Genomic DNA, 17,200 nt, shown 5'->3' with positions numbered 1-17,200 from the left:
CAAAAACCAGGTTTTAACTAAATTTGTCCTCGTTAATAAACAGCCAGTTCTTACACCTTTAGCAAGTATAATATAATATAATGTTTACTGAATTATAGAAAGTAATAAATATTATTATATAGAATTATTATCATATCGTATATAATAGACCTCAGGCTCATAAAAACGTTATCGAATTTATTATTATGTCGTTATAGATGATGATCTGGTATTTTGTATTACACTTGTTGTTATTAGTTTATTATATTTACAACTTAGATTTTATGGTGCCTATTATACGGGCTAGCACTAACCAACCCATTTTAAATGTTTTTGTATGCATTTTTGAAGAAAAAACTAAATTAAAGGTGTAATAATATATTATCATATATTTACATTTACACCACGGACATAATTTTACGAACATTTCCGCCGGTAGATTATCGTTAAAATATATCACCATTATAATATTGTGAGTGTGATCGTGTGTATGAGTGTGTGTGTCGCGAGTCTTGTGCTCTCATCGTCAAAAGCTTTAACGGCAGTTAGATACTGCTCACGAACGCAGTTCTGAAACATTTAAGATTATACAATGGTTCAGATCAGGGTAGGCAGATGCGTCATCATAATGAATTACGTACATACAAAGGTACGTCGTGTGAGTGTATAATATTATATATACAATAGTTTTGTGTATGCATACACTTTTGTGGTCCATTTATGTTGTATTATAATAACTACTGGTGGTATTACCTAGCTTTGCTGGGATTGTTGTATCTATATAACATGCTTATACATAGATGCATAAAATCATATATTTTAAATTATTTTTTTTTCTAAATTAAAATAAACAATATCGACTTTCACTATAATAATAATGCACTTCTGTCAAAGCTACGAACATTAATAAGAAGTTACCCTCAAATTAAATAAAAAATTAATTTTGTTTTGAAATTCATTTGACATGACGGTGAAAACAAACGAAAATAAACATTATCAAATATCAGAGTTTATAACAGATATCAAAAAGTAATATTATGTACAGTGACTGACAAGTCAATGGTGTAGACGTGTAATTTACCATAACCATAATCGTATATTATGGGCCTTCTCTAACTATTATTATTGTTTACAATTTTTTTAATAAAGACAATTTAATCTAAAATACTAAGTAAGCTTTTTTGATTCAGTTTGACACTAAAGATTAATATATTCTATCAAAAATTCTAGTATATTTTAAAAGATGATTAATTTTTTTTAATTTTTCTGTTATAATAAGCGTGAGTGAATATGTAGTTTGAACTTTAAGCTCCATAATAAATAAAATACTTGTAAATACAATTAACATTTGCCATAAAGACATTAAAAAATATAGTATTTATAAATATGGATTTGAATCATGTGAGTGATGAAATTAGATTTGTAAAATTTAAACTCCGAAGGTAGTGTAGATTAATTTTAATTATTTATTACTTGTATAATAATTTTATGATTTCAGAATTAACACTTTAATTACGATCTTACTAAAATAATATAAATATATGAATATAATGTTCTAAATCTATTTTCTTAAATAAGAATTTCATTAAAAATAAATAATCAAAAAGCAATTCCTACTCGACTAAAAAAAAATTGATATCTTAAAATGATGTATGTCATGCTATTATTTTTTTTAACTTTCAGCATCATCGAACAACATTAATTATATGGTATTAAATATGAAAAAAACTAAACGTATGATTTAAGATTAGAACTTTACGTATATTAATTTCGTGTTATTAATTTTTCGTTAATATTATCTAGTAATTAGAAAAAAATCAAAATTCGTAAGAATTGACATGTTCGAAAATCAAAACAAAACATTTTTTTTTTTTACTTACCTAACCTAACCAACTATGCCTAAACGTGTATTGATTATCCAATGTACCCATTTTTAATCACTCTAAATATGTATATATATTCATACTGAATTTGTACTTAAATCTATTGCAATATATGCGTTATTTTTATCAGCCACACTGCAGTTTTATGAAATAATACGCCACTTAGATAAATCAAAAAATTAAAAGAAAGATTTCCAATATCATAAAAATATTTGTAGGTTTGAAAGAAGTACTTAAGTCGAATTTTAATTATCTCGATTCAAATCCTTTGTTATAACTTAAAACAACAAAGTTTTTATTTACATAAATATAAATAACCTGTACGGCTGTACGCTCTATCGCATTTATTATAATATTTAAGGTCTTCTATCTATAGTATGAAGAATCTATAGTTTAATAATAATAAAACCAATAATTTGTGTAATATTATTTTCTACCAAAATCGACATTTTATTTATTTTTTTTTTTTTTTCATGTATATCAATTTTTTACATTTTTGTTAACAATCTATATAATATGATGTATTTATTGGTTAATAGCATCACATTTCGTTTTTGATATGATACACCTACCTACAATAAGTTTTAACTAGGAAACACATACGACCATAAAATTAAAGTAACTTATACGTATATATAGTTTTCTTTCATAGTCTTAGTTTGTAGACACATAAAACGATCCAGGACTACCCTCGTTTCGTTTTGATTAAATACATTATTTTTAGTGTTAAACTTATGAGCAACGTAAACCATGATTCTCTTGAGTCCGAGTATACGTTATTTACGGAAATGTAAGGTCTTAACGTTTCCAACGATCACAGCTGCCATTGATGATAACACACACCTCTTATAAATTATAGCCAATGAAACTGCTGAGGAGTATACAATATTATCAAAGATTCTGTTAAAATTTGATGTGTAAGATTTATTTTTTTGTTGCTTAATATGTTCTCAAAAACTTAGCCGAACTATTCATCAGAATTAGAAGAGTTTAATATATACTAGTATGCGTGACATCGTTTTATTATTAAAACATAACTTTTTGTCTTATATTATTTCTTATATTTAGTTAAATTAACTTTTACCCCAAAACAATTGAAATAGATGTTGTCTCCATAAAAAATATCTACTATATTCTAAATTCTAATTAAATGTTCCTTTTTCAATTCATTAAATATTCAATGTTCTATAATATAGTCTTTTTTTTCCTGGATAGATAGACTAAATCGCATGGTGTAATTTTTGATAAAATTTTATGAATCTCTCAATCAATGGTATTCAATAATAATAATGATTGTAAACGACTGAACCGCAACAAAGCGATTTGGCATATACTTTAGAAGACACGACGTAATAGTTCATAACCACTATCTGTAATTTAATGACAATCCGGAAACTATAAAACGGAATACGGTATTTATGTCAAAGTTCTAATGCACCTAACATAATATGTATCATTATCAGAATGAAGTCTACGATTATAACACAAGGAAGTTGTTGTGACAGTGAATGAGTTGATTAAAATATAACGACTTTCAATTTTTATTGTATATAATATTATAATTTTATTATATATAGCGATAATAAATTGTGACATGTATTTGCTACAACTAATGCAGCAATTAATGAAAGAATATCGCTCCTATTATAAATTATAATTTATGATAACAACAACAATAATAATTAATTATAATACTCTTTCATATTTGTTAATAGTATTTCAATAATAAATATATAACAGTTTCCTCTTATTCATTTTTTATCATCGTTGTAATATAAAATTATTCAAACTTGAAATAAGTATACAAGTAAGTCATGTATTATACCATTATTAAATACGTTTACATTTAACATCCTTCGTTTTCAAAGTTATTTTTGATGTTATGGATAGTTTCCTGTTTAATGATAAAATAATGTATTATATGCATCAATTGTATTAATTTCATAATGTGGGTAAAAAACAAAAACACATTTAACACTTAAAATAGAATCGTATCAGGTCACTTTTGGTGTTTCAAGTATACCTACGTATAACTCCACTAAATTTTTATACATACAATTTTACAACTAAAACAAACACTATAATTTAAAAAATCTTGATAAAAACAGATTTCAAACTTTACTGTGTTCATAAATTTCCAGCCTATATTAGTATTAAACATTAAACATGCTTAAGTATTTGATATCATATTAACCTATATTATACTTTGTGTTGTAATATAATTTAATGCTGCTAGCTTAAGCAAACGCTTTTATCTGAAATAAAAAAAAACAACTCAAAAACATTACGTCAATAAAATTATCTCCACTAACGCAATTATTATTTTCAAAAAACATAATAATTATAATAATAATAAATAATTAAACACTCAATAATATATTTTACATATAAAGGATTAATTATTTTTACTTTCGAAAATTTCAGACAATATTTCACGTTATGATTATATTATAAATATTTTATAATACTGTTTACGTGCGTTATTAAATTATAAATTATTAAATTAAATCTCAATTAATAAAAATTAAAAAATAAATATAACATATATTACTGCATATAACTGATAATTCTACTATAGGCGATAGTATATGTTGTATCAATATGATATTGGTTAAAAAAATAATATTTGATCTTAAAAAAAAAAAATCAAAAAATGTGTCTTAAAATATTCATTTTGTAGTTTGATATTATATATTCCCGATTGAATCTTTTTAATTTTAAAATCTTTGGAATACTATGAATGAAATAATGTTTATTTTTGTGTATACTTGTGAACTTATAGTTTATAATATTATACATTATTCACTTTAATAATAAACTTTATCATATATTGAATTGATACATCATTACACCAATAGACTGCAATGCTTCAAAAGTCAAAACTTCTTTCATATACGTATGTACTAAAGAATCGAACATATTTAATAACTAAATTTCAACTTATTCCTTGAGTGTTTAGTATTATTATTATAAAGTTAAAATTCCCCGTTATAGGGCCTTGAGAACAACAAAATAAAAAAGTGGGCAAGTTGATACTGATCTGCTGTATCTACCTATATATTTATATTAAATGGGTTTTAGTAATGAATGTGCTATTTTAGAATTTAATAATTTATTTAAAATAATTCTGTATAGAACTTTGGATATTTAAAATTAAATTATTAATATATATTACTATTAGTAATATAGTAGATTAATTTAATTTTTTTCGAAAATATTATGCTTAGTATTTACTTTATTAGGTATTAATATCCAACTACTCTAATAGTATATTTGTACCTATAACATTTATTATTGCTATTAAATGTTGTTTCAATACTACGTCATTTCAGTATTTATTAAATGATTTATGTTTAACTATAAATAATATAATACATTTAATGTTTTTGGTGAAAATTTATTCAGCCTACTATATTACTTAAAGTAAAATAAATTAACTTATAACAACAACATAATAAAATATACTAATGTATACTTAGTTATATAGACTGATAGAAAGTCTCTTCTTAGAATCATTGTTCATATGATATAATGTTATATAATTGAATGCAAATTTAATACATCCATTACAGTGAAGCACTCAACACCTAATATACAGCAAAACGGATACCACTTGATCATATCCTCTCCCTCCCCAAGTATTACAAGTGCTAGCAAGATTCACTTTCCTATCAGAAAAACTATTGAAGTTAAAAATTTAAGATTTTTTATTATTATTATTATTATTATTATTGTTGTTGTTGTTGTTGTTATAAAATGTCTTTAGGAAAAAAAACACAATTCATCACTCATTCATTCCGCTCAGAATTTGAAATTGGAATCTATTGCAGAGAAATTCGTTGAAAAGAATTACATCAATTTAAATTCAATTTGATAATGGTTCTCATCGAGTAATTTGATAAAAAATATTGTTAAATAATATGGACATTTTATTATTTTATTGATTTATCATAAGTTTATGTAATACCTGTAAATCATTAATAAAATAAAATTGTGGTTTTAATATTAAAAATAGTTTTATTAGGTTGAGATTTTATTTTTAATATAATATTTTTCGATGACCACTAATTACAATCAGAGATTTCAAGGTTAAGTAAACTATTTGAAATTCAATAACTGTTGCATGAACAATTTTAATATATTCTAAATTTTAATTCAATCTAAGTATTATAATTTTATTAGAACAATTTCGTTATATATAATTTACACGTATAAAATTAATTGTTTTTATAAAAAAATTATAAATATTATCATGCACAGTATGCAAACCTTCTTTATAGCATAACATATATTATTCTGGTAATAACATTAATAACCAGATATTACTTTAAAAACAAAACATTGCACTTTTTAAAAAATTTTGACAGCAAAAAATATATTGTTAAATATGTTTATAATAATCACATTATCTGTGGATATTATTATAAAAGTGATATAATTTATAGTGAACGTAAATCAGAAAATTATTATTTTATGCAATTTATTTATTGTTTAAGTGAAAATAATTTTACATATGCACATTAACCTTAGTTTAACTCCATAAAGATGTAATAATATTATCATTATTTACTACCTACAAAATAACCTAAATATCTTATAAAGAAAATTATGTATATTTTTTTTCCTTGACGTCCACTAAGCATAACATTATTATATTTAACACCATAATATTATTATTTATATTTGTTTTTACTTTTTTATATAACATAATTCGTAATATTAAAGGTAGTAAATTAACATTACGTTCGTTAAGATTTTTCAATCTTTTGATTGATCATTAAATATATATATATATATCTGTCTAATCAATTGCTCATTGATTTTCAATACGTTTTTGCCTACTTAATTTTATATGTTTCAAATTAGAAAATCCAATTTATCTCAATATTTTAATCGTTAAGTTTGAAACTTTTTTGATACTAAATACTTACAAAGCACTAAAACCCTTTAAAGCTACACAAATTATGTCCCATCAATTGATATATTGTTATATAAACTTATATTATTTGTTTTAAGTTTTTAGCCCAAAAAGTACTTAGACATTATTAATGAATCCACAAAAAACGCTGTGAGTGTATTTTTGTTTCGTCATTCGTGTGTAAAACAAAGATAACAAAATTTAATGAATACATCTGACAAACTCTTACAATGTAATTGTGAAGTTAAGTATAACTAATTAAAGTCATTTTCATCTAGGAATAAATAGTTACTTCAACGATAAAAGTTTGGTATACGTATTATGTTGTGCTCAAAATCAGTTTTTAATAACATCCTGATCTAATTATGATATTTATTATATGCTATATGCTTTATCTTATGTAATTACCCGGTAACGATCGAAAAATACATATTATGAATTGCAGCTACTGCTTACGCACCACTAATAATACCATCAAACTTTATTAAACTATAAATAATGTGTAAATATAATTATTTATGATTTTTTTATTACCATATAAACTGGACTCTCAGGTCTATACTTATAACAGCTTATAACAGATATGTACACTTTGTGCATCATCAAACTTCAATATATATTATATTATATATTAATTACATTTTATTACTGTAGAGAAAAATATTGATTAGGACGGTTAAGTTAAATATCAGATAGTATTTTTGGGAAATAATAATTTTGAAATATTTTCGAAACGTTTTAAAAATACCCTCATATATACGTTTTTAAAATGTTTTTGAAATATTTTTAAAACATTATCGTTTCCAAAATATTTTTTAATAGGTAATGTGTGATTATTACGAGTGCACCACGCCACGATGCATAATATTATAATGTTGTAGGCGATATTTTTATTATTTAAATACATATTTTTATTGTGTTTACTGTAATCATTATACGATATAAAAACACATATTTAATAAGTTCAAACTTGTTTTATGAAACTTATTTTCGTTGGTTATTTCAGATATCCCGTTACAGCCACGAATCAATGGAAAGACCATCGGTAGAAATGGACGAAATCGTTCGCGTTAGGTAAATATAACGCGATCAAGCGATCGTCTGTATGTCTTAATTAATATTATATATCAACTGCATTATTACATTTAGTATTATACTATTATCATATTTTTGTATTGCATTTCGTTAATTTTACCTGACAATTGTAGCTATAATGTCAGTTTGCGCAGAGGTGACGATTGTCGGGTTTCGCTGAAGCGTGAGAATAAAACGGCGCAGACGCTGTCCATAGTGGTCGGCGGATTCATCGCCTGCTGGTTATTGTTCTTTATCGTGTACCTGATTACACCGTTTTTGCCGGCAACGGCCATATCGGAAGACATGAAGAAGTGGCTCACGTGGCTAGGTGAGTATTATACAATTTATTGACAGATTGTTGCGGTCATGACCTACGATGGTTGGTTAACGCTATACAGCAGAGTCGGTCGTGGAATCAGTGCTGTATTGATATAATAGTTGCCCCGTGCGATAAATATAAGATTTTTTTTTCGTTTCAGCCCTTTTCTAGACCTTGAGCAGTTATTAGGTAAAAAACAGAATTTCTCAAAAAAAATTATATTTTAAAATGTTATATTTAGAATCATTATGCTCCTTACTTTTAATAACAACTTCTATAAGGAACATACCAGCTAACCACACTAGATTGTTTTCAAAGAGAGTTGCGCTTTTAATTTTTTCTTAAAATTACAGTTAAAAAGTTGTTTTTTAGTAATACATTTTCAAAAAGAAAGACATTCCTAGTAAGGGAAGAGTATTTTACTTAATCATTAACGACTTTATTTCAGTTCTTAATATATATATGGTGTACCTATACAGATGCATGGATAATATAAAAGTATCATATTTTTATGTTTTATTTTTTCGATTTTAATGTCGATATCGATGGTTATTTTTCTGCCGTGTCGAAACAGTTAGTATGTTATCATTCAACATACATAACAAGAATATACACTACTATAATAATGAAAACACGTAGTATTAAGTAGCAACGATATATGGACACATAAAGACCGTTTGTGACGTTGCGCGCACGTAGTTATTAGTTTTATACTAATTTTTTTTTCTGTCGTCGAGTTCAATTAATATTATTTTTAACTTATCTGATTATTGTGATTATACGCATAAACGATATACATGCATAAATAATCTGTTTAATCATCTTGTAAAACGATTGTAATTTTATCATATTATTCTATTATTGTCATGAAAAATACCTCCAGATTATTATCATTAAAACACCAGTATCTTTTTAATCTCTCATAAATATACATTTTTAATTTGTTTTTATTTATCAAAAAGTTGTAATTATATGAATATTTAGTTCATTTTTCCATGATTTTTAAATGAGCTATTTTTATATTTAAACAACTCTTCTATCTTCTGTACAAAATATTCTGTTTTCAATAAAATATAATATTTTAATGTGGTAAACATGGTTTTCAATTAAGTACTATTTAACTAATGCATTTTGGAAATTGGAAACAAGATAAGATGTATTTTTAGAGCAATTCTTAGTATAGTTTTTCTATGGTTATTATTTATTGATTTCCTTATGGAATTTTAAGCTTGCACGAATTAAATTTTAGATATTCAAATTCTCCAAATATTTCAATAAATTAAACGGCAGATGTTTCTAAATTTCATTAAATTGTTTAGTACAATAAATGTCATTGCTTGTCCTAGTTTATGTATTATAGATAACATTTACTGAAAAAGTGGGAAAATAAAAAATTCTAGAATTAACTGGTTTTCTTTTGATTTTAATGATAGACATTCGAAAAAAGAACAACATCTTGAATTGACAATAATACATCAAGTTTAAGACAAATAAATGTATAAAATAATACTGTAAGGCGTAATGTCATAACAAACTTACAAAAAATCTATATAAGTATAATTTCCATGAATTTATAAAAAGTGAAATTTAAATAATAATGTTATAAATTAACGATTTTACATTTAGGTAAAACTTTATTCATCTTCACGTTTTATACCATTAATTTTGTTCTTTAAAGTTCGTCGTCGCCCTATAAAAATTTACTATTGGAAATGTGCTAGGATGTTTAATGATTTTGTAACTACATAATATATAATATAGTATCTCCTAAATAACACAGTTTTAATTTATACAAAAAAATCACATCAATAACCATGGGCCAAACCTAAATTTAAGAGTAGGCTTACATTTAAGGATGATACACAATCTCACAATGTAAAGATTTTAATTTCTTAAGTGTACTTGGGTTATTCTTCCAAATGTATTTGTGTATGAATAATATTTTGAAATCCTGATTATTGCAATATACAAAACACAGTTCGCAACTAGCGTATATGTAACTTGTTTTGTTACAAATTATAATAGAACGTCATCATAAAAATACTATGTATGATACAATAAAATTATTTTATTTTATTCTGAGCATTTTATTCTACTTAATTTATACTGTAGGTATTCCATTGTTCTATAGTTTTATTAACATTAAACGGGTGTTACACTAACGAGCGTATCGTGTATCTTTTTATTCTCTAAAACTAGTGAATATTTATCTCATAAATAGACAGGTGTGTATAGGATGTGTATTTATCATTTTTGTTGAAAATGTTGTAAGAATAAACACATCATAATATGAATAGTACCGTTGCATTACTATTATTTACAATTTTCATAAAATATAATTAAGGTTATATAATTGTATTGTATATCTTTGTTTAACACTGGGCCCTAAAATAAGTATGGAATTTTATAAATGCTACCGGTTCCAAAATTCTACATAAGACCTTGCGTGAAGAATGAAGGCCAGTGATAACTGATATACCAACATAGCGAATATATTCCATAAGCAATAAAAATTATGAACCTATTACAATTTATTATTCCATTATATTCTTACATGATTGGTTTTTTACGATTATAAAATAAATCCATTTCGTGAAATTTTTAAATTATTACTTTAGCATTTGTACTTTTGTACTAAAAAATTTAATTTATAGTAATTTTGTCTGTTAGAATTTTACCAATAATTTAATTTTTTGATTAAATCTTAATTTATTTTACTATAGATTTTTATTGATTTTTAATACTGTTAATGTTATTTTTATTTTAAATATATCTAAATACCTATACTGAATACAAATATTATATTACCAGCTATAATATGGCGCAAGGTGAATGGACATTGTGAAATGATCTTAAAAAGGATAAATTCCACTTAAAACACCAGTATGACAACGAATAGAAATCATTGAACAGAATATAATTGAAGTGGCAAAATATTTCAATGTCCTGTTTTAATAAGCCTAACATGAAAGTCAAACGGCGTATTGTGTAGGCAATCTGGATACATTAATTGGAAGATAAAGTAGCCATTAAATATTTTTAAATATTATTAGGTCATAGGTAAATAATGCAGCTATGTATAAATATATGAGCAATATTACTGTAATAGTTATCATAAGCCATATGTTTAAGATACTATTATAGGTATATTTTAAAGAAAAACAAATAATAATAATTCTAATAAAATATAAAATTAAAATCACATTTAGTTTTAATTTAAACAGCTTTTAGCTAATAGTTCATTGCTCACATGAGTACATGACGTAATGTAATTAATGTTCCGATGAAGTTAGCCATTATTTTACAGTCGATCAAACAATAGTATTGATTTTAAGTTTAAAATTGTATATTTCTGAACGTCATTCTAGTAAGTTATTATAGTAGGTACTAAATAAACAGCTCACGCCATTTTATGCAACATATTTTTAATAACTATATATATTATGACTTATATTATAGTTTATAAGTTACAAACTGATATTATTTATTCCTTACAATTTTTTTTTTTTTTTTTGTGTAATCAAAATCATAAAATAATTTCTTAAAAAATATGCGTGGAATTTAAAAACTGCAATATTACCTATTATTAGTAAATAATAACAGAAGCTTATTGAATTTAAAAACTAAATATTATTTAATGAACTCACGACATTTTCTTAATGACTTGGACGTGGTTCCAATCAAAATTTAATTTAAATATTGACAACTCGTAAAAATTCTTTCTATTTAATACACGTTATACATTATACAGAATTATTAATCAATAATAAAATATATAATAAATCACCACTTTTAGATCTCTTGATAATATTTTTTATATATTTTTATTTTTATGTTTTCTGTTGAAAAAAAAATGGTTTTACTTCATTGCATTACACGTGAAGACAATTTATTATTTGTAATTTAAGTTAGTAAGTAAGTTGTCACACTCTCCTCTCCTCTCATATGACAAACTTATCACCTTTATCGCATAAAAAATAACGTAAGACAGTTATCAATCTTTTCCGAAGAATAATTAATATTTCGATCAATCATTGAAAATTATCATAGTGAAGTAATTAAAGTTATTAAATTATTATCTATGTTAAACTATAATATTTTTATACACTCGTGGCATCAGTTACAAAATTCCAGTATAGAAATAATATTATCTTCTTTTTCGAACAATAATAAAGGTCGTCGTAAATTAACTGCGTACATATTATCTCGAAAACCACAATTTTGAATAATAATATCTATACATATATGTATGCATGCACTCATGATTCGTGAAACGCGCTAATTACGCTAAATACGTATCTATATTCGCGTTAGATATAAACAACAAAGAGATGAACAACCGGCGGAAGCAATATGAATTTCAAACGTTCCTATCTCAAAACTGTGTGTAATAATAATATCCATATCAAGCTATCTCCTTTTTTACCTCTGTTATATTATAATAATATAAAGTTTAAACATCCCTGTTACAAAAACAATTACAGATTATATATTGTTATTATAATAGTCATGTATCCTAAAAATATTACTTTTCATAAAAGCAAATAAAATGTAGACAATTTTTTTATTCACATACATATCCAATTTTCCAGATCTATTTCCTATTATCTATGAAGGTTAATGTCTACAAAAATTATTAATAACTTATTAGCCTACTTTTAGATTGGATACGTATTATAAGTCAAAAAAATAAAAACAAATAAATTAAAAATAACATTATTTTTAGTTGTTGTCTAAATTTAATGATACCTATAGTATAGAGTAAATAACTAAGCATCCTCATTTTATCCATTAATTTAAATTTTTATTTTTTTTTTTAGGATTCATAAATATCTGCCAACACCATAATATTAATGGGACTTTTAATGATAAAAGTGATAGCAGTATTTAAAATAGTATTATATATGCAACTATTGTACGGTTATATCGTGAGCTATGAAATTTCAGTTATTGTGCGACAAATTCGTTTACCGCGGAAGAGTTGCGTTCAAAGTTATGTAAAACAATTAATTCTAGTGCATTGCCATTAAATCCGAATTATTTTTTTAGTGTTATTAATATTTTCTATTAAAACTGACATCGAAACTTGAATAATTTAGATAATTATTAAATATATTGTACATAAAATAATATATACCTGTCTGATTCATTTTTTGCCAGACAAAACAATGTATTCATTCCGTTTTTGTTTCGTATTCTTCACGGATATTGTACAAATGCCATCATGTTTCACGAAATAAAGTGTGTTTGTCTTTTTGGCTTTTATAAGAGGCCCAAAAACTACTGTAGCAACTAAAATATGTGTTTCACATTCCATCATCGTTCACGCTCGTCGGCCGTGTGATATAATATAATTTATATATTATTATGTACGTATATTTTTTTTTTGAACAAAGCGTTTTATATTTTTTGACGAGAAACATATACCTATTTATCTTGTTTATATTAATATAGTTTATTTTTTTCTCACAAATTTCACGCGATAGATTTATTCTCGGGAAAAAATAACGCACGTAGGTAAATAAACATCAGCATACACAATTATCTGAGTTCTTTCCTCCCAGTAAAAATAAAAATGATATTGTTTTACAATATATATTCTTTAAGTTACATCTGTGAACGATTTACACAAAATAGAATTATTGATTTTCCTACAAATCTATATATTATATTATTTATTTAAACGATTTTATCATTTACACGCACTTCATTCCTTCGATTTGTATTCGTTTCTAGAACGTCAACAACAGAGGTACCAATACTTTATTTAAGTGGTCATGGCCGACGAAAAACAACCTAAATACATGAATATTGAATATATAAAGTAATATATAAAGATTTAAATGTACTAAAAAACAAAAAAAGAACGAAACAAATATTGGTATCTTCCACTGAGTAATCACTATTTGATTCAAAATCGATGTTCCAACTATACTACATATCTAAAGTTTAATATAAGTACTTTTATGAAAATGTAATAAAAATGATGTGAATTCGAAAGCCACCCAGAAAATATTCAAATCTGAATTTCAGTGGATATAATATAGGCTCCAGCATGTATAACATTATATCAACCACAGACTATTCATATTATAGTTCAATGTATATTTCCAGGTAAAGTAAATAAAACAGAGTATTGGAGTAAAACCAGGTGTTGTTTGAATCATATAATAACCATATGAACGTATTTTAGTTTAATATCTTCTATATAACCGTTATTAATTAAACACAAAACTGACAATAATCCTTGTCAAATCCATTCGTATAAGTATATATATGTATATATTTACTTTACTCATAATTTTTATTTAAACTTTTTGAGACGTCATTAAAAAATAAATAAATAATCAGTAGGTGCGTACAAGCAAGATATGAATTTTAAGTACAGAAAATCAAAAATAATTTTTAAATAAGCATATAATTATCCGCTAAAAAATCATTCAATTTAAATTTTAAAATTACAAAAGTACCTATATTATACATTTATAATTACTTTTATTAAATAAGAAAAATACAACTTTTACAAGTGAAGAATATAATTTCTATCAATCTTGACAGCATATAAACTGTTAAAATATTAAAAATATACTTAAATAAATTACAATTTTGTGTATGCCTTAGTATAGCGTAATCAAAATAATGTTGATACAATTTATTTTCTTCTACAAAGTAATCAAAAACACATTCAAATTTACAGCCTTAAAGATTAAAATATACATACAATTGGTCCTCAACCTTTTTGTTATCGTTAACTACCAGATGGCTTATTAAGTAGGAGTATGGACTATTTTGGTGAAACAGCAGTTAATAATTGCTGAATTATATATTATAGAACAGTGAGTGGTATGAATGAATTATATTGTAAGATATTTCAGTTTGGAATGCATTTTATGTATTGATGATGTACATATTCATTAATATAGTTTGGCATTTGTTTGCGAAAATAAATGAAAGAAAAATATGGAACATCTGTCACAATAATTTGTGTACTTCAGTTACTCGACTGAAATGAAACAAATTCTAGATGCCTACGTCATGTCATTAAATTTAAGCGTTTTCACAAAACGAGAAATAAATAATATGTATTATTATACCATTCATACCTGCTAGCTGTTGATACTTATATAACAATATGGCAAAATATAATATACATTTTTTATATATATCCTATGATTATATTTCACAGCATACATTTTTAATTATTAAGTTTGTTTATTTACATACATAATAGGTAGGTAATCCATTGGGTATGTATAGGAAGTGGTTTTAGTAGAAAATTAAACAATTAATAATTGAAGAGGGAGAATAAAAATTAAAATCGTTTAATAATGTCTAGTGCTGCACGTACTAATTAATTAACTAACGTAATTATTTTTGGTAAAAAAACATAAAACTAACGACTTACATTACATATTTTCGCATACTTATATCCACTTTAAAACAAATAAAATAAATATATAAAACGTAAGCTATACCTTATTATGACAAATTATTCATATTTTATGAGATCGTTCGCGTTTATTCAATTTTCCAGTCAAGCCCATACACGTAGGTTCTAAAAACAAAAAAATTATTTACAATAAAAATGTAATATATCACATCATTATACCCCCAGCCGTAAATTCGATCACCATATTTGTATTTTATAATCAATTTTCAACGTTAAAAATTAAAATATTATAAAATACGGGTTTCCTGAATATTATATATTTAACTAAAACTAGGTACAATTATTTACAAGCAGTTAAATTAATTAGTTATAGATAAGTGGTAAACAAATTACACTAAACGGATGACAAAATATGTTCATAGGATTCGCACATGTAAAAATATGACCTGTGGCAAATATTCTCCCACAAATGCCTGGATCAAGAAGATTTTCTTTCTTCCAGGCAATTTCAAAAGTCAAATAATAGTATTAAAAATATGAATAGTGAATATATTAACGAAAATTATATTATTCATATTAATATAACCACATAAGTGATTTCATCAAGGCAATCAATTAAAATTATGAAAATTACAAAATGTCTTAACGCTGATTTTTAACCTACGTTAACTTATTAGCTAAATTTAAGTTTTACTCTTATAAAAATAGCAATAAAGACATTTTACAATTTTTGGATTAGATTTATCTTTTAGAAAAAAAAATGTATAGATTTCAGCGGTGTTATCTTCATTAGAAGCATGATCTATTAAAGATAGCTCGTTAAACATTTTACGGGCATTAACGTACTTTGAGTAACTTATCTCTATATATTATATTATTAGTTTATAGTCAATTTATAGGAATATATCTGAATATCTGTATATCCTATTCTTATATATATACCTACCAACCGCACTACTGTTTTTTATAAAGTAATATGTATATGTGTGTGTGTGTGTGTGTGTGTGTTTGTGTGATTTTTGTATTTTTTTTAATTTTATTAAACTTCTTTTTTTTTTTTTTGTTCCCCACGCACACAGGTTGGATAAATTCGGCCATCAATCCCTTTATATACGCGTTCGTCAGCCAAGACTTCAGGATGGCTTTTTGGCGGTTGACGTGCAGCTACTGCACCGGGCATAAGCCCAACCCGAACATACCACACAACCGGTTCGTGATCAGATACAGTCACTATTCAAGGAACCAAGTCTAAACAAACACGTTGTTCAATCGTCTTTGATACAACCATATGATATTTCGATGACTTAAATATCTTAAATGATATAATATATATTATGTATATTATATAGTGAAATCTCGTTAAAACGGCGATCTATCTGTGTAAATGAATTTTTTTTCTTTTTGAGATAACATTGAAACACGAAAACGATATGTGTTTAAATATTTTTAACCGGTAAAAACGTACAGTTAATTTACTATAGTAGTGAAATGAAATTACCTGTTTAAATCTCGTCGAATACCATACACACTGATGAACCCCAATTTCACACGACTTATCTAACTAATAACCCATTGTATTATTTTTTACTGTTGTTATTGAGTTAATTTTAAACTATTACAATTTCAGAGGCCAG

General features: G+C 24.8%; 1 protein-coding gene across 3 annotated transcripts in view; it reads left to right on the top strand.

Moving 5' to 3' along the window:
* Positions 1-17,200, top strand: part of LOC112601823 (octopamine receptor-like) — a 152,707-nt gene extending 135,507 nt beyond the window's left edge. The window contains exons 8-10 of one of the 3 annotated variants that reach the window (XM_025349618.1): positions 7,787-7,854; positions 8,010-8,185; positions 16,646-17,200. In XM_025349618.1, coding sequence (XP_025205403.1) covers positions 7,787-7,854; positions 8,010-8,185; positions 16,646-16,818 — 417 coding nt within the window. In that variant the 3' untranslated portion in view covers positions 16,819-17,200. Of the gene's footprint in view, positions 1-7,786; positions 7,855-7,988; positions 8,186-16,645 lie in introns of all 3 variants that reach the window. The other 2 variants (XM_025349617.1, XM_025349616.1) reach the window with 2 other exon arrangements.

Source organism: Melanaphis sacchari, unplaced genomic scaffold (genome assembly GCF_002803265.2).
Source record: "Melanaphis sacchari strain LSU unplaced genomic scaffold, SCAv2.0 Contig7_pilon_pilon, whole genome shotgun sequence".
Taxonomy (NCBI): Eukaryota; Metazoa; Arthropoda; class Insecta; order Hemiptera; family Aphididae; genus Melanaphis; species Melanaphis sacchari.
Note: the sequence above shows the minus strand (reverse complement) of the source record. Positions and strands in the feature narration are given on the sequence as shown.